Source organism: Scleropages formosus, chromosome 1 (assembly GCF_900964775.1).
Source record: "Scleropages formosus chromosome 1, fSclFor1.1, whole genome shotgun sequence".
Lineage (NCBI taxonomy): Eukaryota > Metazoa > Chordata > Actinopteri > Osteoglossiformes > Osteoglossidae > Scleropages > Scleropages formosus.
This window is the reverse complement of record NC_041806.1, coordinates 16,682,648-16,707,599: the sequence shown is the minus strand read 5'-3', so window position 1 is coordinate 16,707,599 and position 24,952 is coordinate 16,682,648. Positions and strand designations below refer to the sequence as shown.

General features: G+C 39.2%; 1 protein-coding gene across 1 annotated transcript; it reads left to right on the top strand.

The window, feature by feature from the left end:
* Positions 1–67: 67 nt before the first annotated feature.
* Positions 68–24,952, top strand: LOC108937853 (complement C3-like). Its single transcript, XM_018758031.2, is given in 41 exon segments — positions 68–154; positions 407–605; positions 1,771–1,945; positions 2,364–2,434; positions 2,685–2,776; positions 2,887–2,972; positions 3,051–3,138; positions 3,417–3,528; positions 4,202–4,307; positions 5,866–5,978; positions 6,275–6,619; positions 6,783–6,977; positions 7,470–7,625; positions 7,800–7,929; positions 9,513–9,590; positions 9,732–9,929; positions 10,178–10,283; positions 10,591–10,676; positions 11,298–11,437; positions 11,823–12,035; positions 12,124–12,181; positions 12,522–12,608; positions 13,577–13,780; positions 14,048–14,123; positions 15,736–15,895; positions 16,362–16,454; positions 16,709–16,868; positions 16,995–17,152; positions 17,321–17,479; positions 17,851–17,910; positions 20,597–20,705; positions 20,803–20,854; positions 21,501–21,588; positions 22,224–22,313; positions 22,529–22,634; positions 22,907–22,996; positions 23,261–23,325; positions 23,480–23,489; positions 23,492–23,563; positions 24,002–24,140; positions 24,657–24,952. Coding segments are annotated over 41 exon segments (4,938 nt in total). The 5' UTR covers positions 68–80; the 3' UTR covers positions 24,796–24,952.

The window sequence follows — 24,952 nt, the reverse complement described above, 5'->3', positions numbered from 1 at the left end:
TGCAGGTTGAATGTGTTGGTAATTGTGTGGCTGCAGCATTTATAAATAGCAGAGTGTTTACTGGAGATCTTCCAGAGAACATGATGGCTTCGGTGCTTTGCTCGGTCATCTTGATGCTCCTCTGCCTTGGCTCAGCCTGCCTGGGTGAACCGCTGTAAGAGCCCTCTGTGTTGTTGGCGTGGGTTTGTACTGTTTCCATAGGTGCTACACTCAATAGGTTTTATTCTCTTTGTGGGTTACTGCTTTATGCCATTTTTGTAAACTCGTTTTCTGGACTTCACACACTGTGATGTTTGTGTGGATTGTGCTTTTGCTGCTTTTACCTGCCTGGTCCGCACTCATGGATGAGTGCACTTGTGCCCCGTTTACAGTACAGTGTGGCGTGTGTTTGCCGTCTCTGTTGCAGGCATCTGATGGTGGCTCCTAATATCTTGCGGACTGACAACGACCAGAGTGTGTACCTAGAAGCCCAGGGTTACAAAGGGAATGCTCCTGTTCCTGTCACTGTTGAAGTTTTAAACTTTCCACAGAAAAGCCGTGTTCTCTGCACTAGAAATGTGGTTCTTGACAGCAGCACGAAGTTCCAGAGCATTGTTAAAATAAGGGTGAGAGATGTGCTCTTGCTCACACTGTCTGCCATCCACACAGCTTGTTGAACACCAGTATTTCCTGTGTCTGCGATACCAATATAAACTGTTCTGTTTAAGAATTTAGGTGTCGTTCTCAAACTGGTGTGATCCCTTCAAATATGCAGCATTCTGTATTTAAAAGGAGTTATTTCTGCTTTTTACCCAAATTATGTACTTGGCTGTGGACTACTGATTGTGCCTGTTTTTGCTTTGTGTGTCTGCATTGAGTCACATCTTTATCCTTTATGTCCAGTCTTTGAAAGAGATTTCCTTTTTAAACTGTTATTCATGACAGAGAACACTGGCATGACTGAAATACTGTGTACAATTTTCTGTTTACAAAGAGAAAGTACTGTTCAGTATGAAATCACAAAGTTATACACTATTATAGTTACATACCCGAGTGATTCCACAGAAAGGCAGAAAAGGTGGCGCCCCCAAATAGAATCATATTGGAACATTTGATAAGAGCCCCAACGTGGTGCAGACATAATGGTGACGGCTTTGTGCTTATGGAGATATTTGTTCTTCCTGAAAGATGAAGACTATGTCCAAAACCATGCACTTTCAATGCTAAATTATATAGAAGCATTTTTACATTATTCATGGATCAAACTATATGAGAAAGAGAACCTGATGATCTAGAGCATCTGGTCAAAAACAGAAGTATATGATGAATTTCTTCTTTCTTTATTCCCTGTGTTCATAGAACTATAAATTGTAGAACTAATGGTTGGTTTAAGTTTAAAAAGTGAGTAATTTTCATACTTGTAGAATTCAGAGTACTAAGTTGGCTATACTATTTCATGTTTAAAAATAACATAATACTAATTTGATATTTTTAGCTGGACACTAACAAATAAGTATACAGTTAGTATGTAGATGTGTGGACTTGAAAATACATTTTTAAATAACAGCATTTTGACAGGTCTTAATTTTACAGGATATCACGTTAAAAAAATTTGGTAGAAAAGGAAATGAACAAGTGGACCAGTGGAACAAAATTTATTGACAAAAAGGATCTAGAAGTTGTGCTGGGAAGTGTGGTGTACCTGAACATTTGCATGCTCTCATTTGTCTGACTGCACGTCTCTTTCTGACAACCATTTTTTTTCATTTGTTTCCCTCTCCACTGTGCCAGATTGCGAAAACTGATTTTGAAATAGATGAAAACAATCCCAAGAGAAACCGTTATGTGTATTTACAAGCAACGTTTAATGACGAACACAAGGTACAGTCAGAGATATTGGTGTCCTTCCACTCAAGTTATGTTTTCGTCCAGACTGATAAGCCAATATACAATCCCTCAGAGAATGGTAGGTTCTGTTCTCTACTGGAATATGTATAATCATATGGCAACCTCTGTGAAAATTAAAATCTTCTTGAGGAACTTTTTCTAAAATTTTTGTTAACCAGCAACAATAACTGACCCTTTAAATTTTTACACATAGTTAAGTCTGGTGTTTGACCACAACTTGCTATCAGCGTCATTGCTGTTAAATTATGTATATTAGTGAAGATCTTGGCCATCCTTGGCACGGGCTGTAATATACAATAGTATGTACTGTACAGTTTGCTGTGAATGAACTCAGTTAATCAGGTCAGTATTATCATTTTTTATTCTTTTCCTGTTTTATCATATCGTACTTTGTTCTTTTTTTATCATAAACACAAAAAAAGAGTTCAGAAGCTCTATTCAACTTCTGAAAAATCGATACTTGTCTTCTATTTTAGTGCAATACAGAATGTTTGTCACTAATACAGACGCCAAATCTGTCGACAGCACGGTGACAGTCCAGATAAAGGTGAGTGGAACAGATCTCATGATGTATAAAATCACTGCTGTATCACAAATAGATTCTGATGGGATGTAAATGTATTTGTTTCTTATACAGGTAATCCTCAATCCAAGTCCTTGGTCACTATCGGAGCCCAACATGCCCCAGCATGTCACATATTATTCATTATTACTGTATGGGTTGTTTTTAGCGTGAGGAATACCAGTGGAAATTGTACTCAATATTACTTTGACTAGCAGATGTTTATTTCTGACAGAACTCAGAAGGAATTGTTGTGAATGGGGAGCCAAGAATGAAAGTAGAGAATGGGATGCTCAGCAAAACTTACACTCTACCCGACGTCCTCGAGTAAGTCACAACTCATGAAGTCACTTAATGTAGCTGCTGAGCGTACTCTGGTCTGTTAGATGCAAATTCATTTAAAAAAAAAAAAAAAAAATCCTGTCTTTGACCAAAAGAAAGGAGGGGACTTGGACCATAGAGGTGCAGCTGCCCAAACATCCAGAAAACCTCTTTTCCACTCAGTTTGATGTGAAAAAACACGGTAAGAATTGAGTACAAATGTAGAGTTTTGCTTTCCTCCAAAAACCTTATTTACTGATTCTTTTGTTGTTGTTTTTAGTGCTGCCGACCTTTGCTGTGACTTTAACACCAAGAAATAAGTTTTTCCATGTAACCGAAAAGGAACTGAACGTGGACATAGAGGCCAGGTGAATTTCACCGAGTTGGGGTATAGGTTATATAAGGTTATCAAATGCAATACAGAATATTTGTAATGTACATGTGACAACATATACAGCACGTTCTGTCATGTGCTACCTACATCTCGAAGACTGAGAGCCAGTCTCCATTACCCTGTCCTGATAAGTGTCCAGTGTGGTGTAGTATAGCAGCACTAGAACACTGCAGGAAAAAATAAAAGTAAATGAACTCCTTTCCTTGTAAGGATGAAATCTTGTATATAAATATTGGTCTGTCATTTTTCCAGGTACTTGTTTGATAATGAGGTTCAGGGCAATGTTTATGTATTATTTGGAGTTCTCCGAAAAAATGGGATGCGAGAGAACTTCCAATCAACTCTGAAGAGGGAAACATTAAAGGTAAGGATAGTACAGTTTTCTGTTCTGTGTTTGTTATAATCTTTACTTTGTTTTGTTGTAGAAGCAGGTCTTCTGTTCCTTTAATCCAAATAACGGATTTGGAGAAATAATGAATGTTAATGCATTAATGCCCTACCTACAGTGGCCTTCATTTCAATTTACAGTGTATTTACAGAGTGCTCTTCTCACCAGAGTGACACAGAGCACTGAACAAGGTCAGAGTTCTGAACGAGGACACTGAAAATTATAACGTATAAATTACAATAGAGTATGCCAGCTAGCGCTAGTGGAGAGAAAATCAAAAAACTCCCAATCGCAACTAAAGCAGCTGGTTCAAGTACCAGTGGTTGCCCAACCCTCTTGGGTATTTAGCTGTGGTGATAAAGGACCAGTGTGGATGTGTTTAACACAAAAAAGAACATTACAGAAAAGAAAAAGGGGGTAGCAACTAAGAACATGTAGGAGATATAGGGTAATTACACTGGTAAAGAAGAATGCACAATGAATACATCAAGAATAGCTCTACAGCTTGTTCCCAAAGGAAAAGAGGAAATTTTAAGGCTGAAATTGTCGATACGTGTCATGAGCAGTGCTATTATTAAGTTAACGCAGTGAATAAAGGTGTCATCTGCAAGCATTAAAAATAAGATGATTCTGTATTTTTTCCCCTCAGGATGGAAAAGCATTGGCTACTTTAAAAAGGGAGGATATCAAACCAGCAGTTGATGAATTGTTGGGTGATTCGATCTACATTAGAGCTCAGGTCATCACAAGCACAGGTGTGTGAGTCGCTTGTCAAATGCAAAGAAACCTACACAACCACACTCCCGAACATGCCCAGATGGGCACATGCACATGACTAGCTGTGTACACACAGGTACAGTACACATATAACCAAGTCCTTTTTTTTTTTAAAAAAAAAAAAAAAGCTGCATAGCTTTACTAATGCTGCATGTGATAATATATATCTTTACGTAGAACTAACTACATGTGGGTGGTGAGCCCCAACCTACTTGGCCCAGATATCGGGTCGGTCACTACTGCATTCACATCCATAGGCTCGTGCTGCAATGTCAGGTGGACGAGAAGTCGATGGTTGTGGCTTCGAGGCCGCCTTAGGAGATTTTGCAACCTCCCGCGTACGGTGCTCATGCTTTCGCTGAGCCGGTCATGACTGGTGTCTTTTGAGTCCCTGAGGCCTTGGCTTGCTCCCTAAGTGCAGCTCGTCGATTGCGAAAGTACTTTGCGTCGTGTTTGTTGGGCATCTTTGAAATGTTTAATTTGATGATCCGCCTTTGGGCTCCCTACCTCAGTCGAATGTAGGTTTTCCTGCCGGAGCGATATGTGTCCAATAGCGCAGCTCTCTAGCTACGAGCTGAGGCACTGACGTCAACGCAATGACGTTTCAAACATGATGACATCTAACGGAACGAGCGGCAACTCGATAACGAGCCAAATGTGGGACATTTTCGCAACGTTGCCGGCTCGCTCAGGCTGAACCGGCAGCAGCCGTTCATATCTCGTTCGATGCGGTATTCCTTCCTCTATCCAACGGTATATGCACTATCTCTCTGTGTCTTTTCATTTGCGAGCAGTAGCGGCGAGAAGGAGTTGCATTTTTATGTGATGGTCAAGTCCCAAGTTACCCCCTAGTAGTGAGGTGAAAGACGTAGTTCTACGTCAAAGGATTATGGTACAAGCATATTGTACCATAACAACAAATCCTTAATGCTCGTCAGTTAAGCTCATCAGTTATCATTACCAAACCTGATTTGGGTCGTAACTATAGTTTTGCGGTTCAGTGTCATTGTATTTCCTAATAGAATGCTCCCCTCAGTTAGATTGTTTTTTTTTTTTTTTTTTTTTTAAGCTGCATTTTTCTCTGGCGAGTTACAGTCCTATTTGTTAGTCTCACAATTTTTTTGATTGTCATATTTTCTTGTTTCTGGTTGGTTTCTCATTTGTTCTGAAGAAGATACAGGATTATTTAGCAGGACCTCATCAAAATGAGTATTTTACAAAATGCTATAAATTCAAATATATAGACAAATACCATGTACTAAAAGAATATTTATACTTCTGAATAGAATAAGTTGTTCTTTTCTTGATGTCCTAGACAATGAACGTCAGTGCAAGTTGTCAAAAAAAGTGCACAAACTATGTGGTAACCCACTGTCAGCAAATAGCTTTTAATAAGAAAATGAACAACAGCAGACGTGCTTATATTTGAGTAGCTGAATAGTTGTTGGTGAAAATGGAATGGTTATAAAAATACAGAATTCCGGTTCTAAAATATATCAAAATTGTAAGTTTCTTCTTTTCTGTGAAATGACACAGGCAGTGATATCGTAGATGCTGAAGCTACAGTCAAGGTGGTTAAATCTCCCTACAGAATACTTTTCCCCAAGTCATCCAGATACTTTAAACCTGGCTTCCCTTTCAGTCTTTATGTAAGTGTCATTGTCAATAATTGGTGCTTCCTTCCAGTACTCTGAATTGTATCTGGTTATTTGCCATGTAGTGTTTTCTGTTTTTTTTTTTTCTTGTGCCCTTTCACCCATTGTGCAGTTTTCTCATTTTATTTCTACTTGACATATTCTCAAAGTGACATTTTTGAATGTTTCAGTTGTTCTTGAAATTGTTGAGCTCAACTGACTTTTGCATACAGATTTTGAGTGTTATTAATAGGATCCCCTTTGTCACTGTGGCTAACATGCTTCTGTTTCTACACTGCCTCTTACTCTAGACAAAAGTGATCCTATCAGATGGCTCTCCAGCAGAACAAGTGCGCTTGAAATGTGACGGCATGGACGTGGTTGTAAATACCAACAAGCGTGGAGTTGCTGTGTTTAGTGTTAACACAAATGAAGCGGAACAGAAAAAGTTGGTGACAATAAAAACTGCTGTCTCCGACATGCCAGACAGTTACCAGACAGAGGAGCAGATAACTTTGTACGCCTTTCAAAAAAAACTTGCGAAAGAGTATCTACACCTCAGTTTTGGGGAAACCTCAGCTAAACCGGATGGGCATATTCAAATCACCATCAGTTTCAACGAGCAACAGCTGATGGCAGAATATGTCTCCTACATGGTAAAATGCCAGTAACTGATGGCAATCAGTTAAATTGCTATATTAATATAGGCATAGATATGACTGGCCAATTGTTAAAGTAAAAACATTGTCAAAAGTATGTACTTTAATTTTTTCTGCAATTTTTGTAAAATGTTGTAAGAAATAAAGTTTCTATCTGCAGGTGGTGAGCAGGGGCCAGATAATTAAGGCAAATAAGTGGTCTGTCACTGGGAGCAGGCAGATAAAAGAGATGCTAGAGGTCAGCAGAGACATGATCCCCTCATTCCGACTTGTAGCCTTCTACACCGTTTCCAACCACAACGAAGTGATTTCTGACTCTCTGTGGGTGGATGTAGAGGACATGTGCCAGGGCAAGGTAAGCAACTAAAGTATACTTGGTCTGTTTCAGCACTTGTCCCTAACTTTCTGGGATTTCTTGGGTATTCTCTATGACTTAGACACTTAATGCTGAAGCTTTATGCTTTTCTTGAAATTTTCATAGCTTTTTAAATAGTAATGCAGTAACAACAGTTTGCTAACTTTTAACTGGACTGCTGGAACCTCATATTACATGTTCACACACATCTGAAATCAAATGTTATGCCCTTGTGTGACAATGACAGGGTTGTGTCTGTACACATAATGTAACATTTGAAGCTTTTGATCTCATCATTGTTGTTTGGATTAACATTTGGGAGAAAGTATGAGGGGGGAAAAGATTTGCCATTGGAAAAAAAAATGAAACATAAGAAAAGATTTTTAACCTCAGTGTTACAGCTTTATGAGAAATTAAATAGCATAAAAGATGTCTTATTTTAACTTAGCAATATTGAGCTAATTTTTTTGCCTTTTCCCTTTCCATGACCAGCTCGAACTGTCAATTCACCGGCAGAGGCCAGAATACACTCCGAAGGCTACCGTGAAACTCCGGGTGAAAGGGGATCCAGGGGCCTTGGTGGGCCTAGGGATTGTGGATAAGGCTGCCTTGACACTGAGCAACAAAGGCATCCTCACCCAGGCTAAGGTAACATTTTACCTTGCTTTTTATGTACAATCAGGCAAACGATTGGCAGAGCATTCACCTATGTGTTTCATAGAGAAAACTGAGTTTACTGCAGTACACATTCCCAAAAACCTAATTAGACAATTTGTTCTTTCTTGTTTGGTCTGTTCCTGTCCTCTTTTCTTGACTTATCAGATTTGGGATACTATAGAGGACCAAGACATTGGATGCACCAGGGGAGGGGGAAAGGATAACATGGGCATTTTCACAGATGCGGGGCTTGTCTTTGCCTCGAGTGCAGGAGAGAAGACGATGCCCAGGCAAAGTAAATATACATGCAACGCAGATCACAGATTCATTTAAATACTGGTTATTTTCAGAATATTTTTCCTCCAATTTTTGCTCATCCTATTACTAATCATACTTTTGTGCATACAGTGTAGACTACTGTAAATAGTCTACACTGTATGGTTGGGAGACTGGCGGTGTGGATCAATGTTTTATGGAAGCCATCCACAGAACCGAACCTGTGTGTAAAAGGAGAACCCTGCATCTCACCATCTAGCACCCCACATGTTTTGTACATAGTGTGGATATTGGCCAGTTGCAGCTCAGTTTTGCTGTCTTCAGGACAACATGCTATTCACACCTTCTTATCTTTGGCTGCTTGTCCAAGACAATTCTGCTGTCCCCCATTATTCCACAGCTACCAGACTGGCATTCTCCTGCTGGGAGATCATTGTTCCTCAGCTTCCCGTGTTTCGATCCATATTGTCATGGTCTTTGCATCTTACTTCTCACACCACTGTTGTGTTAGACATTGATGGAGCGAACCTGTCATTTGCTTTAAATGCAACCCTTATTAACAAACTAGGAAGCAAGTGGGGACCACCCTGTAGATAGTTATGTACACAGATAAGTGTATTTCCTGCTGAGTAATACTGCTTATTGCACCTCCACTGTTGCCTTCAGACCACCTACACAGTCATCAGCTGGGAGCTACCCCTCCTCAAAGTTTCACTCCTTTAATCCTGGAACATTTCTTGTTGGTGGAGCAGTGGCAAGGATGTCTCCCTGCCACCCCCCGTGACTGGCCTCAGTATCAGTCCCTTCCAAGTGTTATTCTTTCTCCATGACCACTGCAAAATTCTCCCCTTCGCTACTCAGAGTCCTCCAGCTTCCCTCATGAACCTTGTATTCCCCAGGTTTTATCTTTCCTTCATCTCATAGTCATGAGCTTCCCTTTTCTGCCCCTTTGACTAGTTCCTTCATTACATTCTTCAACTTTGCATAACTTTGCACAAGGCTGGTGCGTACTCCATAACTGGTTTATACTGTACCTACGTATTAATGGTTAGAGAAGCCCCATATATCTAAGACATGAATCGCACCCAGTGTAAAGGGACAAGCAATAAACCACCCAGATGTACTAATAGTAGCACCCAGAAAAATTTCTTTACACAAATAATCCCTCAATAATCAAGATAGACATAAGTCTTTCACAGTATGCAAATTATTCAGCCCAAACATTTCCAGTTTAGTTCTTATCCGTATTCCCAGAGGCAGCCCCAGTGTAGCAGGTGCTACAGTACAACAAGAGTGCCATTTGAGGTGTGAACCTTGAAATAGTAAGTCAACACCACTAGCCAAAGCGCTATCAATTATTTATGAGCAGTTATATTTGTTTCAGCTTTTGCCAATATTTTCCTGATAATGTGTTGTAAGTTAATGTGAGTAAGTGTCTCTTTAGGATAACTGAACAATGTTAGTCTGTAATAAATTAATTTCATAACCATGAAAATCAATATAGTTATAAATGGAAATCTCAAATTTTAATATTTACCAAAAGGAGAGGAAAAAAGACAAATTGATTTTTAGAAAATTCCATTGGTTCATTCTTCCTTTGAGGTCATACATGCAGTTCTAATGATGCTCTTCAGAGGAAACACAGATCAGCCACCTTGACAGAAATGAAACTAGAACTGGGTGAGTAGGTTCCCACTGGCTCCTCAAGTGAGTCTGAAGCCTCCATTTGAATTTTCTTGACTAGTGCTTCATACATTAAAGAAATCAATTTAAAAAGTCTGGCAAATGATGTGAACAATAATCCTATCTTTGTCCATCCAGAAAACCGCTACAATGATAATCTGCTGAAGAAGTGCTGCCATGATGGCATGATAGAGTTTCCTTTGGAATACTCCTGTGAGAAGAGGTCTTCCTACATCTCAGAATCCCATGAGTGTGTGGAGGTATTCCTGCACTGTTGTCACGATATACAGAACAAAAAAAAGCACTACAACGTCCAAGAACTGAGTCTGTCCCGCAGTGAGTAAACAATTACTCTGTACTATAACCTAAACTCAAAAAAACCAAATTAATGCTTGTAATTTAATGCATTGAAACACATACACGGTGTTGTCCTTAGCCTCTCACTGTACTCAAAGTTATGTGTTAACCCACTAAAATGCACTTAGTGCAGCTGTATAGCCTTACACTGGAGTTACCTTAAAGACATGTATTAAAGCAGTAAAATATACTCACTAACTCACTGAAAAAGGTTTCTTTTCCCCCAGCCAGTGAAAGTGACTTTGACGAATCTTCAATTTATGTCAGATCCAAATTTGAAGTCAGCTGGATGTGGAAAACTATTTCCCTTAATGAAAATATAGGACCAGATGGGTAAGATGGAGCTCTGCACTTTATCCCAGCTAAGGTATACCACTATCGACTCGGCTAAGGATTAATGTGGGAATGATTTCTGTATGGTGGATATGATCAGTCATGTTGGAGTTTTTTTTGCATAGTAATTAAATGTGACTCTTAATGGTGAACTTGGCTTGTTGCAGGATGAGCAGTATAGAATGAGTGTACAACGTGGATATTTTTATCAACCTGTGTCAGAAATCATAGCTTGAAGCAAATCTGTCTGAGTTGCCCATTCTGCTTGTTTCTTTGCTTCTCCTATGAATTCCTCCATTTCCCTCAGACTTGTTACGTACCAAGAGGATGTACCCCTGAAGGACTCCATCACTCAGTGGAAGATCATGGCCATCAGCGCTTCCCTCTCTAAAGGTAGAGGTGCTACAGTGGAACTTGTCTCTATAGCAGCTGTATAACATTCTATACCCCTTTGCTATAAAACAGTTAAACAGTGCAGTGTGACGCCACATTGTCTGCAGTAACAGCAAATTATTTCCTACCCTACTGTTTAAATTGGGATAAATAAATCTGGCTCATAAGAGTAGTTAGGGTAAATATAAATCACAACCTTAACATCACATTCTATACCTTTAGAAGCAAGCTGTAAAGATTATTATTAATTCAGTTATTTAAATTATACAAACAGCTTTACAATGCAAATACTCAAATTACACCAAGGAAATTATTCAATTTATTTTTATAGAGCGCTCTTCTCACGCGGTGACACAAATTGTTTTGTTAACAAATGTCTAGATGTGCATCAGTGTTTTCCTTAAACCTTTTTCTAATTTTGCACAGCAGTTTATCACACTGACGTTATTGATACATACACTGCCTGAGTGTTTGAGAATGTGACTTCACTTCTAATGTGCTGTGCGGGTGTCCATTCATATCATCACCCTCTATACCTGGTGCATGCCCATGTAATTCTAGAAGAGCCATTTGTCTACAGTTTACACCAGCAGCCTGAGTGTATCCTTTTGTGTGTTGCAGGCGTGTGTGTTGCAGACCCCATGTACATTACTGTTAAGAAACGTTTCTTTGTGGACCTGCGCTTGCCGTACTCTGTCGTGAACAAAGAACAAGTGAACATTAAAGCAGTCTTGCACAACTATTATGAAGAGAATATAAAAGTAGGTTGCCACTGTGGTCCAGTAAAGGTTCTGGACAGTGATTTTACTGCTTTTATTAGATGTTCAAAGAAATACGGAACAAGACATTTAAGGGAGGAGGAAACGGATATCATGATGAAAAAATGTCACTTTTTCTCCTGTAGACTTCAGAGGAAAATAACATGCAAAACTTAGTATCAACAACACTGAATGTAGAGAATAGGTGCTCTTCTAAATGTCCTTTGGAGGAAAGGGTTGTTGGGTCATATTTGATGCTCCCATTCAAGGCACTTAACATGAAAACTGTGACGTAATATTTGAGAAATAGGGATTAAGGTTAGTGTCGCTAGTTGTGTTTGTTCCCACTATGTTAGGGTTCACTCTGACCTGTTGACCTCTTCCGCAGTTCACAGTGGAGCTCTTGAGAAATGAGTTTGTGTGCAGCGAGGCCAGTACCAGTGGAAAGACTCAAAAGACAGTAGATGTACCCTCTTACTCCAGTAGCTTGGTGCAGTTTACTGTCATTCCCTTGAAGGTGGGTTTGCACAGTATCAAAGTACGTGCCTTCAACAGGGAGTACGAAGCTGGGGATGCCATTGAGAAACTACTGCTGGTCGCGGTGAGTCATGTGGGAAGCACAGTGGGAAATGTAAGGGAGCTGTGTAGATCAAGTGCTCATGCATCTTACATTTCCTTCTCTGTTGAAGGCAGAGGGAGTGGAAACATTCAAGAAGACTGTGAAGATTTTGAATCCCTCCATCAAAGGTTTGGGCTGATTGCAACAGGTCTTCCATGAAACCAAATATCCACTGTGTTCTTAGTTTACCTTGCTAATCAAATCTAAGAAACATAAACTCAATACACTTTATAGCTTTTGTTAGTGATGAAGTAAGCAGGTATAGTACATAAAGTATAATATTATGAAGTTCTCTAATGCTTTGTGTAATGATCTTGCTTTACAGTCCTCATTCATGTTAATATTCTACCGTGGTCATTTTGTAATCTATTTTTTGGACCCCACGCAGCCCTATATTTTTCAGTGGGATTTTTACTAATTTTTTTTACTCATCTTTATTAGTTACTGTTTATGTGTTCATCTCTTCAGGTGGGATACAGAGGGAAGAGTTTTCGCTGCCATCGCTGGAAAGGATAGTTCCAGGCTTAGACCCCACAAGCTATATTACTGTTCTAGGTAACATTGCTGTACACTTGGACATATACACTTACAATGCTGTTAAAAAGTATTTACCCCTTTTGCAATTTTCTGTACAGCTGCTTTTTACATTAATTTTGATACAACCTCTTTGTCTGTTATAGTAGTATATGAATGCACTTCAGAGTAAAAAAAGAGACACCGGTATTATGTCGTTTCTTCTGCACCAAGAAAACAACACCGAACAATACCGGTGTTACTTTTTCCTCTCTAGCTCCATTCATATATTACTGGAACCAACAAATGATCAGATCAAATGTAATCACAAAAAGCTGCAAAAACAGAAAAAAATAATAGGGCAAATAACATCAGTGTGTAGTGACAGAATGATCATGTTAAAAAAAAAAATCCTTAAAATTAAAAATACAGCACAAACATATTCAGACACTTTTATTCACACACACACACACACACACACACACACACACGCTGACTGAAACCGTTTGTCCTGAGTGGGGTTGTGGCAAGCCGGAGCCTAACCTGGCAACAGAGGGTGCAAGGCTGGAGGGGGAGGGGACACACGCCAGTCTGTCACAAGACACCAAAAGTGGGACTCAAACCCCAGACCCACCAGAGAGCAGGCACAGGCCAAATCCACTGTACCACCATGCCCCCCCCCCTTGATAATTGTATCAAAAAATAAACTAAAATTAGTCTGCAAGGACTCAGCTGCATAAATATTTTCTAATGGAGTGAACTGCAAAAGCAGTTAACATGGGGCTGCCTGCTATTCAGTAGGAAAACAGGATTTTTAGAGTTATTACTGACACCTTTATCAAAAGTGACTAACAATATTAGGCTTAGAAGGTTACAGGATAACCTTGACTAGACACAACTGTCAGGATGAAGCAAAAAAATTGTTTTGATGGTATTGAGACAGTAGCATGACTGACTGTTTAGTGGTGATCAGTGCTGAGCCAGGAAACTATGGGATCTGTGATAAACAGGTGATGAGCTGGCAGACACATTGGAGAACTCACTAAGTGGACATGTTCTGAGCAAGCTCATTAAGATGCCTGGTGGCTGTGTGGAGCAGAACCTGGCCTCCATGGCATCCCCAGTGATTGCCACCCACTACCTGGACAGTTCCAATGCCTGGGAGAGTGTAGGTGTACAGAAGAGAGAGGAAGCACTCTCCTATATCCGAAAAGGTAAACATCTCCTGTCCCATCTCTTTTTTTTTTTTCTAGTCACAAAAGGACAAGTGAGAACTGAGGAGCTGAAGACTAAGACATAAATCAGTGTTAACTTGCAGAACAAATGTGCTGAAGATCTAAATGTCCAGTCAGTAATGTGTCTTAGGTCCAAAAACAAAAGTGACAGAGACATTACAGGGAGAAAGCACTATCTTAACAGGCATACTAAAGATGTTCACTTTATGCAGTATAAAGAAGTGAACTTCAACTTTCACCCTCCAGGTTATGAAAAACAACTTCAGTACCGCAATTCAGATGATTCATACCCCCCTTATGGAGGATTGTATCCGAGCACATGGTAATTTATCATTTCCTTCATCTCCTTCATTTTCACTGTTGTATTTATACTTGCAACCAAAGCGCTACAAGTATAAGACCTAGATGGAATCAATCTGTTACACCTTGGAAAGGTAAGTACGCTCGCTCCTCAATTCATAAAGATAATTATGAACTTCTGATCGTTTGATTTGTTTGTAACTCTTACTGCTTTTACAACCTAAGTCACAGCCAATAAAAGCTGAATAATACATATATTCCCCCACTTATTAACTAGTAATGTTAGATAAAAACCTAATTTTGCTGTGATGTGTCACTTTGGAGAAAAGCGTCTGCTAAAGGAATAAATGTAAAATGTAGGTAAAAACCTCTGTCAAAGTTATATTAAATTTAAAAAAAGAAAAAAATCTTTGTATCATGTTCATCCATTATCAACAACCCCTTGTCCAGTGCAAGGTTTGACTTTCTGGGGAGCATGGAGTTCAAGACAGGGTATACTACATGAAAGCATAACACTTATTTTATTTTTTTAATAGGGTACCTATAAAAAAGTATTTATCCTCTTGCACTTTTTCATGTTTTATTGTTTTGAATCACAGTGAATTTAATTAGGCTTTTTGGCACTGATCAACAGAAAAACCCTTCTTTAAAGTTGAAAGTTAAAGTAAAAGCACATTTCTACAAATCTATTTTGATTTAATCATCAGCATAAAACACAAAATGACTGTGTGCATAAGTACTGACCCCTTCTAGGCAATATTTAGTGATAGCAGTTATTTACATTTAGTAGAGGAAACTTTGGCAGCAGTTGCAGTCTCTAGGCTATTTGTATAAGTCTGTATCAGTTCTGCATATCTTAATACTGTAATTTTTGCCAATTTTTCTGTGTTAAAACAATATTAAAATTAAAAGCAGTTTAAAATTAGTGTGTAAAAAAAACTGTGTGGTTATCAGAACCTTCCATTCAGTGACTGACTGACTCATCCCATCAACGTGTCCAGTGTTTGTAAGCTTTTAGCTTATTATTTGTGCGATCAATAAAAATAAAACAGGTGTTTCGTGTGTAATTCTTTGTCTTGTGACACCCTCCTGTAAATTTTTGTGTTTATAACTAATTTATGACTAATTTACGGCGTCCCGTCCTGGGTGTGTCCCCTTCCCCCTCCGGCCTTACGCCCTGTGTTGCCGGGTAGGCTCCGGTTCCCCGTGACCCCGTAAGGGACAAGCGGTTCTGAAAATGTGTGTGTATGTGTGTTACTATATACTGAAATTATTATATTTTTACAAGTTGCACAAAATATGAGTTATGTATACTTCAACAAATTTTACATATTTTTCCATCTGACATTTGTGTTCAAACAGACAAGTGTACTGTACATGAAATGTGCTTTATTTTGTGTTTTCAGTTAATCTTTGGATTTGGGAGTGAAAAAATTCTTCACTTGAAAAAATATTTTAAAAATGACCTGTGATTGAAGGATGTTGTCACCAATGCCAGTTTATAGCAGTTTCATACCAGTAAATTATCCTGTCTATTATCCTGTCTAGTTTAAAACTAAAAATAATGTTCTCGGGATCCATATCCAGAGCTAAGTGGAACTTATGGGTCGTTTTGACTCTGCTTGCTGTTGCAGGGTGACTGCGTACACGGCCAAAGTGTTCGCCGTGGCTTACCCGTTTGGCCATGTTGATGGCAATCGCGTTTGCCGGCCAATTGCATTCCTAATACAGCACAAACAGACACCTAATGGCTACTTTGAAAAAGGAGCTTCAGTGTATGATTCCACGCTCATGGTACCAAACTCCCTAATCACCTGAACATGTCATTTAATGTCTTTTTTCCCCAAAGGTATTCTAAAATGGGTTAAAATGAAGAGCTGTATTAATTGGGTATTACTGATGCATCAAAAAAAACTGTAAAAAATGTGTTTTCTCTGAAACTGTGCAAAAGTTTTACAGTCCTGAATACTGAAAATAACAATCTGACAATGAAAATAATTGTTTTTATTTATAATTTCCATTTGTGGTTCTAGAGAGGAGGACAGTTTGCTAAATATACAGTAGGAATATGACTAACTCTTTAATAATGTAGCATGTTGCATAATTTAAATTAAGAACATAAGAGGAAACATGTCTTCTGAAAGCCAGAATTGGCTAAATTATGACATGTGCTACCTGAATATGAATTAGAGCACACTGAAAATATGAAACACTCATCAAAACCATCTGAATCTTTTTTTTTTTTCTTGATTTGTCTCAGGGTGGGGCCAAAGATGAAGAAGCTCCAGGACTCACTGCCTTTGTTCTGATAGCCATGAAGGAAGCCCAGCAGATCTGTGATCAAGGAGTCCCAGTGAGTCCTCTACATAGTGCACAAGTACACAAGGAAGCAGTGCGATAGGAGTAGTGTGACTGGAGTGGTACGGAGTGGAAGAGTAGACTTTAGCAGGAGATTGGAGAAACCAGCAAAGAAGCTGTGTGCAAGGGCTGTGGGTGTGAAGCAGAGTCGAATGAGTGAAGAGCATCAGTCAAGGTGTACACTCAGCTTTCACCGCTAACTTAGTAGTCCTTGAGAACTATAGCCTCACTTCTCTCATTCTTCTTTAGAACATCCACAGCAGCATGTCAAAGGCATCAGATTATTTGCTTAATCTACTGCCAGGACTGTCAAGCCCTTACATTTTGGCCATAGCTTCCTATGCCTTAGGACTTTATGGAACACCCAAGGAGACTCTGATGAACTACCTGAAGAAGGCTGACTCTTCTGGTAAACCTTGTTTTATATTAGTATATGAATGACAGACTTTACATTTTCTGTCCATTTTTGCACTGTCCCTTATTATTACCTCTCCTGTCTTTTTGTAACTGGTCTTCCCTGCCTCTGTTCAGTCAGATGAGTTTAATAAACCTACAGTTATTGAATCGCTGATTGAGGCCAAAGGCTATATCCTGCTAGCCTTGCTGAAGCTGGATGAGCTGGAGATGGCTGCCTCTGTGAGTCAGTGGCTCATGGAGAAGGCCAGTGCACAAGGCCAGTTTGGCTCCACTCAGGTAACTGTGTTTGTGTGTGACTGTGAGTAACATTTATGGGAAGATTTCCTATCTTCTAGTCATTAGTGGTTGCTGCTGTACATCATCATCACATCTTCTGATTTTTTTTTTTTCTTAGACTGTCTTGTTACTTTCTAATTTCTGTATATCCTGCCCCACTCTCTCCAGAGTACCATGGTGGTGTTCCAGGCTCTGGCACAGTATAAGCTGCAAGAACCCAGGAAACCAGCGAAAAACTTGAATGTGAAGCTGTCCATCAAGGGAAGGAGTCGACCAGTACAGTGGACATTCACCAGAAACACCTGGTTTGCTTCCCGATCTGAAAAGGTCATTTATGTTTTACTAGTTCATAATTACAGTTTATTCTGAGTTTATTTATTGTTTTCCATCTGTGTATTGTTCAGTAAATCCTTTATTTAGCAGAACATGATAGACACCTACCTATAGACACTTGGCAGGCCTGTATGAGGTCCTATTGCACAGTTTGTCAAATGTACTGTAACTATTCCCATTCTTCTTACAACCCGTAATAATATGACAGGTTTGGTAACTGACAAACCTTTGTGTCCTTATTTATCTAAGAACACACAGCAAAAAACTTTTTCTTCATTACTACCATGCTTGAAATATAGTAATTATTCATAACCAAAATGTTGTGTGAAACTTCTTAAATTTTTACATTTTTAATTTTTTCTTAGGTTCACAAGCTTACAAACTTCATACTGGAGGCAGAGGGCAGTGGAACTGGCAAGATTGTGGTAGGTCTTTCTTCTATGGTGGAACTCACCAATGATGAGTTCACCATAGTGTCTACATTAGTAACACTGACCACATTAGTAGTGGCATTGTGGGTCTCAAACACAGTCTGTGCATCCTAGTCAGGTCAATGCCAGGGATATCCAGTTTTGAATTTCAAGATGAGCAAATCCAGACTAATTTCTTCTTCCGCCATCTGTTTTACTTGACATTGATTATATTTGTACCACAACATATTTCATTAAAGTTACATTGAGGTCCTCAGGAAATGGTCATTGCAAAGCACCGCAGTCATTTGTGAAATGTAAAAATACACAGAGGACAACTTATAATCCATACTGTGTTACAAAATCTCAGTAGTCATCTGCTTGTGATCACAGACTGGCAGAGCTACAGTGCTGTGAAAAAGTATTTGCGCCCACCCCCCCGATTTCTTCTGTTTTATGCATATCTCATATTAAATTGTTTCAGAAATTAAAACAAAGGGAGCCTGAGTAAACACAAAATACAGTTTTTAAATGATAATGTTATTTGTTGAAGCAAAAAGTTATCCAGTACCAACTGGGCCTGTGTGAAAATGTATTATTATTATTTTTATTTTTTATAGAGCGCTCTTCTCATGCAGTGACACACACACACACACACACACACACACACACACACACACTTTCTGAACCGCTTGTCCCATACGGGGTCGCGGGGAACCGGAGCCTAACCCGGCAACTCAGGGCATAAGGCTGGAGGGAGAGGGGAGGACGGGATGCCAGTCCGTCGCAAGGCACCCCAAGTGGGACTTGAACCCCAGACCCACCGCAGAGCAGGACCCGGTCTAACCCACTGCCCCCCCCCCGCAGTGACACAGAGTGCTTTAACACAGGCATACAGCAAGAAAAATTGAAACAAAGAAGACAGTCAACTAATGGCTACCATAATGAAGAATTTATTATAAAGCTAAATGTATTTGCCCCTGTAGTAGAGTTCCTCAAATCTATGAAACTACATTCATAATAGGGTTCAGCTGGACTAGATACAACCAGGCCTGATTACTGCCAGCCCTGTTCAATCAAATCAACACTTGAATAGAACTTTTTCAACAGCATGAAGTTGGTTAAAAGGTCTTACCCAGTAACACACTGTGCCAAAGTTGAAAGAAATTCCAGAAACAATGAGGAAGAAGGTGATTGAAATACAGTCTGGGAAGGGTTACAAAGCTATTTCAAAGGCTCTAGGACTCCAAAGAACCACAGTGAGAGCCATTATCTCTAAATGGAAAAAACTCGGCACAGTAGTGAACCTTCCCAGAAGTGGCCGACCTTCCAAAATTCCACCAAGAGCACAGCGACAACTCATCCAGAAAGTCAGAAAAGAACCAAGGACAACATCGAAGAAGCTACAGGCCTCTGTTGCGTCAGTAAAGGTCACCTGTTCATGACTCCACTCTCAGAAAGACACTGGGCAAAAAATGGCATCCATAGAAGAGTGGCAAGGCGAAAACCACTGCTAACCCAGAACACCACTAAGGCTCATTTGAATTTTGCCAAAACACACCTGGATGGTCCCCAAACCTTTTGGGAGAATGTTCTGTGGACTGATGAGTCAAAAGTGGAACTGTTTGGAAGACAGGGGTCCCGTTACATCTGGCATAAACAAAACAACTAATTCTACAAAAAGAACCTATGGTCAAGCATGGTGGTGGCAGTGTGATGGTGTAGAGAGGCTTTGCTGCTTTAGGACTGAGCAATTTGCAGTAATTGAGGGAAATATGAATTCAGCTCTCTACCAGAGAATCCTAAAGGAGAATGCCCAGTCTTCAGTCCATAGATTGAAACTCAGGTGCAACTGGATTATGCAGCAAGACAATGATCCAAAGCACAGGAGTAAGTCCACCTCTGAATGGCTCAAAAGTTCAAGTTCAAGTTGTTTTTATTGTCATTCCTCTATACAGCTTGTGTATAGTGGAATGAAATGTTCTTTCTTTGGAGACCATGGTGAGACCATGGTGCAACACAGAACATCGCACAAGACAATAAATAAATACCCAGGACAGGATGTGGACGTGAGTATGGCTGCAAGCTGTAGGCAGTTGTGGTGTAGTGTAGTGCTGAGTTTAGCAAAAAAAAGCTAAATTAAAGTTTTGGAGTGGCCTAGTCAAAGTCCTGGCTTGAACCCAACTAGGATGTTGTGACAGGACCTTGAACAGGCAGTTCATGCTTGAAAACCCTCCAGTGTGGCCGAACTAAAGCAGTTCTGCAAAAAAGAGTGGGCTAAAATTCCACCACAGTGCTGTGAAAGATTGCTTTCCAGTTATCGGAAGCATTTGGTTGCAGTTTTTGCGGCTAAAGGTGGCAGAAACAGATGTTAAGTTTAAGGGGGCAATTACTTTTTCCACATGGGTGATAGGTGTTGGATAACTTTTTTTGCTTCAGTTAAAAAAAAAAACAAACCTATTCTTTGTTTACTCAGGTTGCCTTTGTTTTATGTTGTATTTCATTTGGAGATCTAAAACTATTTAGTATGAGATATACCCAAACACACAAGAAAAAAAATTATCAGAACGGGGGCAAATACTTTTTCCACAGCACTGTGACAGTCTTTGGATGCTGTTTGAGGCAGAGGGCATGTTTTACAGTGACACACAGGCTGGGCCATGAACCAGGTTTTAGGAAATTGTTCTCTCTGCTCTTCTAGTTTTTAACAGTGTACAATGCAATCCCCAAACAAGAGGAGTCATGTGAGAGTTATGAGATGGATGTCCAGATTAAGCCTGTACCACGAGCTGATGTACAGGATAAATATGGTATTGTAAATGTTTCTCTCTTGTAAAAATGTACAGCCTTTAACCTTTATTTTGGGTCACTGAGACCATGTATTGTCTTCTCCATGTGCTCATACAGGTATATCCGTAGCTCAAGACACGAATATTTACGAGCTGAAAATCTGTCTCAGGTAAGATGGCGCGATGTCACCACCACAAAGTGCTGTTCTGGAAACAAGTATATTGGTGCACAGGTTGCCATAACCAGCTGTGTCGTCCTGTGTCAAACCCAGTGGCAGTGTTTCCTCACTGTCTCTCTCCCTGTGCTGGCTGGAACCTCCATTTTCCCATTGTTAGTTCACTCTGTTTTACTTAGTTTCGCTTCTATGTTTTTCTTCTGTTGCTCTTGGGCATGCCACTAACCCCATGAGTACTACTCCTTGCTTAACACAACGTAACAAAATTTCTCAAAGTTCTTAGATATGTCGATGTTTGCAACTGTCAATTTTAACCACAGAATCTTAAAGCCATTGGAAGATTCTAGAAGGCACCTGAACAAATTCTACAAAGTACCAAAATGTTATAGAACGCATCAGATCCTAAAAGGTACTGGAGTATTTAGTGCTTGGAACCTGGTGCCAAAATCCACCTTCATTCACAACTTTGCTAATTTCAAGAATGTGGAATATTTTTCTAAAAATTAACATATAGTACAAACTAATGGCAACAGTATGGTTAATCTAAAAAAAAAAAAAAACTGAATGGAAACTGCAAAAAAAAAAATCTACATTATAACATTTTTCTTACATTGTGTCATTTCTGTTTTTGTCTGATTAGGCTGCTGCCAGGAACCCCAGAAACAATGACAATTTTGGATGTTTCAATTCCCTCTGGTTTTGTTCCATCCTGGACTGAACTAGAAATGGTAATACAGTGTAATTCTAGTGGATCATTAATTCTTTGCAGACCTTGTTTGTATTATGGGTTCTTAAGTGTTACACTTTAGAGTGATGAAACTAGCATTCTTACTTAATGCTTTGGTTTTTGTCAGTTTAGTGTATATTTTCTGTAAGGGAACAAAACACAAAAAGATTTAATAAATGCACATATTTTTCTCCTATTGGTCCCCTCCAGTATCGTCAGAGTTCTAAAAAAAAGTTACTGTTTTGAAAAACCAATTAAATTCCTTTGCTTTTTGGTGGTGGTGGTTGTGGTTGTTGTTGTTGTTATGATGATGATGATAATACAAATTTGTTACAAGTATGTCATACTATAATTAAGAAAATTGATGTTTAAAAATACCACTTTATTAATTTAAATTACATCAATAATATTTAAATTTATACTTTAAAAAGTTTATTTTGGACAAAGTTTTGCACTGATGTAATGAACATTCTGCCATTATATTAATGAGGCCAAGAGATAAACCCCAGAAGGACTGCAATAATCAGTTTCTCTTCCAAGTTATTACTGTATAGTGGACAAGATAATTGAAATTCACACTGGCTTGCATCATTCTTTAATCTGTATCTTTAAAAATTTCTTAATTCCTTTTCAAAGCTGAAAAAACGGGTGGACAAGTTGATTGACTATTACAGTTTTGATGAAGAACTGTCATCCAAAGGGTCACTTATCATTCATCTCTACAAGGTGAGTGCAACAGCTTGTTCTGTGTACAGCTGACACCTTTGTAACTGTTGAAGTGTTTACTATCATGAATTATTATATACTATTTTATAGTAGATGTGAAGTATATAATATTACATATTATACAATATTACTTTCTTATTATGTATACTATTTCACATTCTGGAGTCTTTGTCACCAATGCTTAATGTCACAATGTCTTCCCCTTCAAACATAAGATGCCTCGGGATTTCCAGCACTGTGTGCCAGTACTGCTTTTCCAGGAATATATTGTGGGTCTGCTCCAGCCATCCACTGTCACAGCATATTCCTATTACAACAAGGGTGAGCTCAGGATCGAAGACCATTACACTGTTGTAAAGGTCAGAAGTTTCTTTGTCTCCCTTCGTTCATTTTGGCATTGAACTCACCTGCTATCTTCCTGACTCTTGGTCCTCACTGCTCTATTCTGAGTATTTCCATCCTTTGCCAGGTAAAATGTTGTATGGCTCCTATAGTCTAAGCTGGAAGTGTTCCTACAGGAATGTCTTGGCCAACCGAGTCTCGGTGAAATGTGCAAGGATTCCCTCCTCATGAGATAATGTTTCTAATTTCAGAAAAGAACTGCACAAAGTTGTACCATCCTGCAGGAAACAGCACACAGCTGAGCACCATCTGCATTGGAGATGTGTGCAAATGTGCTGAAAGTAAGACACAGCTCCAGTCCTTCCATTTGTGTCGGTGCTGAAGCTCTGAAGGCACCTCCTGTGTCTTCTCCGACTGCCAACTGTGATTCCCAAACAAAACGACTATATTCTGCATCACTTTCTGTCGATTGATTAAATGAAACACAAATGAAATGAGAGATTAAAGAACATGCATTTAATCTAAAGTAAACATGTTTTCCCCAGTAGTGCGTGCTATACAGCCTTGAACATAACTGACTTTTTCAATTTTTTTGATGGCCCTAGAAAGCTGCCCGTCAGTCAATATACAGAGGATCGACATACAACAGCCTGCAGTACAACCAAACATGGTAAAATATATATCCTTTTTGCTCTTGTTGGTATAAATAAGTATGATTATTTTTTCCCATTTCATGAATCTATCTGTTCTTGGCAATTTATGTAATTTTCTATTAATTGCAGGTTCAAACACACTAACAACAAGACCTGTTTTTCTGTCCACAGTTTATCAGATGACAGTAATTGGAATTCAGCATGACCAAATACAAGACAAGTATATCATGGAGATTGAAAAGCCTGTTAAATTAGGTAAATATGGTTTTTGTATTCTTTTACATGAACTCACATTTATATGAGCAACTGTGTAAGAATTAAGGACCAAAAAGCATTTCAGACCCACAGAGGAAGAAAATATGTCCGAATGATTGAAAAGAAGATGTAAGAGAAGGCAAAAACCAAAAAATGTAGCAAAGAAACAAGAAGCACAGTTTATACTGACAAAGTCATGAAGGCACATAAATTATGGTAAACTGACTACAAAACAAAAAAGGGGGAAGACATCATGTGCACCTGAGAAACGTATGTCTGTCTGACATAATAAAACAAATCTAACTTTGACTTCTCTGTTTTTGATGGTCTGTTGGAGAAGTTTCAAAGGATGGAGAGCAGTTCAGGTGTCGTTGCTATGACAGACAGGGAAAACAGAGAATGATGAGATACTAACTATACTGCTGGTAATCTGCACAGGTGAAGACATAGTAAAACAGGGGGACAAGCGAACATTTGTCGCCCACATCAGCTGCAGGAAGGTGCTGAATCTGAAGCAAAATCAGAAGGTACTGATCATTGGACACCCAAACAATATCCTGAAGACATCAAAAGGAGAGTAAGTATGGGCCATGTGACTTGGCCAGAGCAGTTTCTTTGGAACATCAGAGTATTCATTTCAGATGTACTTGTGGGGCATTTTAACCAGTGGACAGCTGGTAGTGGTTAGTTCTGCTGCCTTTGGACCCAAAGGTTGCAGGTTTGATTCCCACCTCCTACTGTAGTACCCTTGAGCAAGGTACTTACTCAAAAAAATTGCTCCAGTATAACTGCCCAGCTATATAAGTAGGTAAATAATTTATAAATTGCTTAACATTGTACATCACTTCGGAGAAAAGCATCAGCAAAATTAATAAATGTAAATGTAATGTTCCTTGGTAAGTACCTTACTAGCATGAGCTTCACACTAATGCTAATGAGGTTTTCACTACACCATGTACATCCTTGTTGCAGGAACCTAACAAATGCTGTAGTAATACTTCTTAACAGAATGATTAACACAGTCCTGGTTTGTAGGTTCTTTTGTTTTCATTTTGCTCATGAATCTGGAGACTGATCAACGTTCACTTTTTAGGTTCTACTACTTGCTCTCAGCTGACACCTGGCTGGAGCCAATACCCAGCAGCACAGAATGCCAGGGAGCTCAGAAGACAGCTTGCCTCGCAATACAAGAGTTCTTAATTGAACTTGAGTTGTTTGGCTGCCCCCTGTGATTTATACCCCCCCCCCCCCCCACATCACTCATTTCATCAAACTTCAGTTAATGTACTGACCCTGCCTTTTATCCTCTCACCCCCCATCACCATTTCCACAAAGGGTTAACTTTCCTTTTTGTAAAATGTAATAGTATGCTACAGTAAAACAATAAAA